General features: G+C 49.6%; 1 protein-coding gene across 1 annotated transcript; it reads right to left on the reverse strand.

The window, feature by feature from the left end:
* Window positions 1-1,383: 1,383 nt before the first annotated feature.
* On the reverse strand, window positions 1,384-3,816 carry LOC103666462 (C-type lectin domain containing 14A). Its single transcript, XM_008694489.2, has one exon. The coding sequence runs from the start codon at window positions 3,779-3,781 to the stop codon at window positions 2,312-2,314; it is 1,470 nt and encodes a 489-aa protein (XP_008692711.2). The 5' UTR covers window positions 3,782-3,816; the 3' UTR covers window positions 1,384-2,311.
* Window positions 3,817-4,157: the final 341 nt, after the last annotated feature.

Raw genomic sequence — 4,157 nt, forward strand, 5'->3', positions numbered from 1 at the left:
CTTGGTCTGCAATTGCTATCTGGAAGGAAATCAAATATGAAAACAGATGGTTTTCTCTAATTCTTTCCTGACCTACTTACAAGAGGAAAGAATGGCAGGTAATAGTTGAGTAATTGAGCTCAAACCTATTTGTTTCTCACATAGGGCATTGGATCCCAAGACTTGTAAGGCCACCAGTGTCATGTTGCATAATAAGTTAATGATCCCTCCTCCATTGTATTATAACAACGATACAAAGGCAATCTACTTTAAGACACAGCATGTGTACACACAGATATATGCATACGCACAGATATAGATAATTTTAGATATATTTATAATTATAGATATAGATAATTTACAGTTCAGATCATTTATAGAAGGGCCTGTTCTTCAAGTTACAAAAGAAAGGATCATATATTTTGTTCAAATAGTTACCTTCGTACAGAGAGGTCAAGTAATAAAGAGTCAGGATAAAACACCACAACTGAGGTGAACTGAGACACGCTCTGACAAGTTAGGGACATTGAGTAAGGCCTTACTTACCTGATTTTAGTTCTCTTGTGAAATGATTCGACTTAAAATTCCTTCAAATGTTAATCCTAACTCATTTGTGATTTTATTTTATATCTAGACATAGATTTAGTACATGAAGCAAATTACCTACTACTTTATTCCTTTAATGTCACATACCATATATATTTTATATATGTATTTTATACACTGTACACTTAAGAACGTCAAAATGGTCCTGTGAAAATATATGAAAACTTCCTGTGTTCATTCTTCCTGGTTACTAAGCTTGTTTCTCTTTCTCTTTCCATGTAACAACCCCCACACACTTAGTTTAAAAGTCTTACCATACTAATAGAAGTGGGATATTTTTTAGGGGTCTTAACTCCACTAGATAGTGATTATTATTATAGCCTAATTGTTTTTTTAGATGAATGCTTCATTTAGATTACTTTCTAATGCCCCAAGTCATAACAAGATGATAAATATTTGTATTTACCACTTACTTCTTATGCTATTAATTCTTATGGACAGCTGTTACCATGACTGTTATTAAATTATGAACATTCCAAGATAGGCATGTATGGTCACTGCACACACTTTTTTTTTTTTTTTAAGATTTTATTTATTTACGTGACAGAGAGCCAGCGAGAGAGGGAACACAGCAGGGGGAGTGGGAGAGGAAGAAGCAGGCTCCCAGCGGAGAAGCCCGATGTGGGACTCGATCCCCCAACGCGGGATCACACCCTGAGCCGAAGGCAGACGCCTAACGACTGTGCCACCCAGGCGCCCCTGCACACACTTTTTTTAAGGGAGGTAAGGAAACAGTTTTGAATTCAAGTTTTTTCCTGGATTAAAAAGTGTATAAAAATCTAGCAACTTTGGAAGAAATCCAGCTCATTTTTGCTTTATGCACCCAGAAGATTTCAAATCAATACTTAGCATTAACGTTTTAATTGGAAATTAACATCACCGTAATTGGAAGGGAGGATCAGCATCCTGATGTTTAGCAGAGGGCTATTTGGTTGGGAAGGTCATTACACCGGAGAGTACAAATGTTGGGAAAGGAAAACACAAATCATTCGTTTCCTTGAGCAAGGACACATAGTAAGCACTTGAATTGGTGGTCAACTATAATTTGCTTCCAGAGCCAGCTACTCCGGCAACACTACAGTTTGGATTTATAGCAAAACACATGAGTAGCAGTGACTTTGAAAGCAAAGTATAAAAGAACCGAGAAAAAAGTTGCTAGTTGTTAAAGATCTACTCCTCATTATAAGGACTTGAAGATTTCCCCTTCAATCTAAGAGCAGGATGTACCCTTGTTGCTATTCTCGGCATGCCCCTCAGCTGTTTTCCCTAAATAATCAATCCTCCAGGAGACCAACTATATTTGAGTGTGGATTATCAGCAATCCTTTATTTTTTGCCTGAGAGTTTCAAACCAAAATATACGTCCAGCCTGAACAATGTAGATGGTTTCCTTTCCATGTTGGTTAAATTTTTTTTAATTGTATTGTTTCCTATATGCTTCCAATATCTTAAAAGTTCAACCACTTCTCCAAATCCCCCAGAATCAGCACAAGTAATCACCTCTCCCCAGCAGGATCCTGGCCCCCAGTACCACTATAAGGCACTTTGACCTCTTCCATCTTCAGGCAATGAGTGTCCAGTTCAGATTTGGCTCCTCGGCGAAGTAGAGGGAATTTGGGGGAAGGGGATTTTCTATAAGAATAGTCCCATAAATAAGTTCCTCTTCTTTTCCTTTTCATTGAAAGTGAAAAACTCTGCTCAGAAGAAGTGCCCATTGTCCCATTTCCCTATGTGTCACCAGAGCCAAGAGAGGACCCTGTCAGCGAGGCGCCCTCTGCTCTGTCCCGCAGGCCACAGTCCCCCACCTTCACCCCATTGTCTGTGCAATGTACGGAATTGGAACGCAGAGCAGCGGCTTCAGTATCACTCTCCATGCCCGGCTGGGCCAAAGGCCCCTTTCTTGGCTGGGAGGAAGGGCTTTTGTGGAAGCAGAGTTTGAAAAGCCCCAGCACTGTCATGGTCAAGATAACCAACACTACGACCGCTATGCTCACAAGTATGAAGACCACAGTGGAGGAGGAGTCCAAAGGCTGGGGAATGGCAGAGGAAGACGTGGAATTAAACTTGGGAATCACGCTTCCTGAAGAGGTGATGGGCGCCTTTGAATTGGCTTGAGGGGACATCTGAGGGGTAGACCTCGTGCTCTGCTCTCCCCACTGAGGAATCTCGGGAATAGATGTTGCTGAACTGCCTTGTCCGGGGACATGGGGTACCTCTCCTGGCTTCTCCTGTACCGTGGGTGACCACGTTCTCCTCGGGACGGGGCTGGCAGCAGTGGCCGGCCTGGAGGGCACCTTGGTCCCCTCAGGGGCCGGCTGTCTTTCCCCATCGGTTACACAAGAGCGTCCGTCTTTCCCCAGCACGAAGCCCGCGGCGCACTCGCAGGCAAAGCCTCCCAAGTCGTCTAAGCAGTCAGGGAGCTCCGCGCACTTGCCAGCAAGGAGGTATCTCCCGGGACAGGGACAGAGCTCAGCCCCGGAGGGTATCGCGTCCCAGCGCGCGCTGACCTCGTCCGCGATGCAGGTGGCTGTGACGGAGAGCTGCCCGGGGCAGAGCGCACTCACCTTGGTGCCTGGAGGACTAAAGTCCAGCGCCGCGCTGTGCAGCTGGAAGGGCGCACGGTAGCTCAAGTTAGAGGCGGCCCCGGGGCGCGGCGCTGGACACAAGCTCTCAAACTGGTATTTGCACAGGTAGCCATTGGCGCGCGAGTGGCAGCGCATCTCCTTCCAGCCTGCGGGCTCGACCCCCCTGGTGGCCTGGAGTCCCGCGCAACTCCGAGAGGTGCAGGAGCGCTGGGGTTCCTCCACCCATTGCAGCGTGTCGCTTTCCGACCCGCTGACGTCGGGGGACAGCCAAGAGAAACCCCGCAACGGTTCGTTCTCCAGGGTGCAGTGGGATCGCCTGCGTTCCAGCGCCACCCAGAACAGAAGGTCTTTGGAGCCCCCTCCGGGCCCCGGGCCTGCCCGCAGGAGTGCAAGCACCGCGCGGAGCTCGGCGCCCCCGCGGACCGTGCTGAGAGTCCCGCCGCGCAGACTGCAGGCCTCCTCGGCCGCCAGCCTCTGGATGGTAGCGTGGTGCAGGCTGTAGCAGGCCCCCGAGGCCGAGCAGCCCGCGCGGTCGGCGGTGGGGTGCTCGCCCCGGCCAGGCCGAGGCCAGAACGCCTGCCAGAGAAGGCACAGGGCGAGCGCCGGCCTCATCTTGGAGACCCGGCTCCCACAGCTGGTCCCAACTTGGATCTGTCCGGCCCGAGGGCGCGGAGCTGTCCCAAGAGCGCGGTCACCGCCCCCTACAGCTGGCTCTCCCCCTCTTCCCCCGCCCCACTCCCGCCAGAGCCCTCAACTGCCAAGAATCCCCACCACCGTCCTGGCGGCAAACAGCTTCCCTCAGGCCCCGACAGGAAATGTGTCCGGAGCTCTGGCAGGCCCCGTGCGGCCCTGATTTATTCTGGGGTCAAGCACACAGCTGGCGCCAGGGCGCTGGGAACACAGTCGACCAGGTCAAACACCCCGCTTAGAGCAGGAGAACAAGAAATAAAGTCGCCACTGGGAAGAAACGTATCATCCCCCCCCCCCC

The sequence above is a fragment of the Ursus maritimus genome, unplaced genomic scaffold (assembly GCF_017311325.1).
Source record: "Ursus maritimus isolate PB19 unplaced genomic scaffold, ASM1731132v1 scaffold_36, whole genome shotgun sequence".
Classification (NCBI taxonomy): domain Eukaryota; kingdom Metazoa; phylum Chordata; class Mammalia; order Carnivora; family Ursidae; genus Ursus; species Ursus maritimus.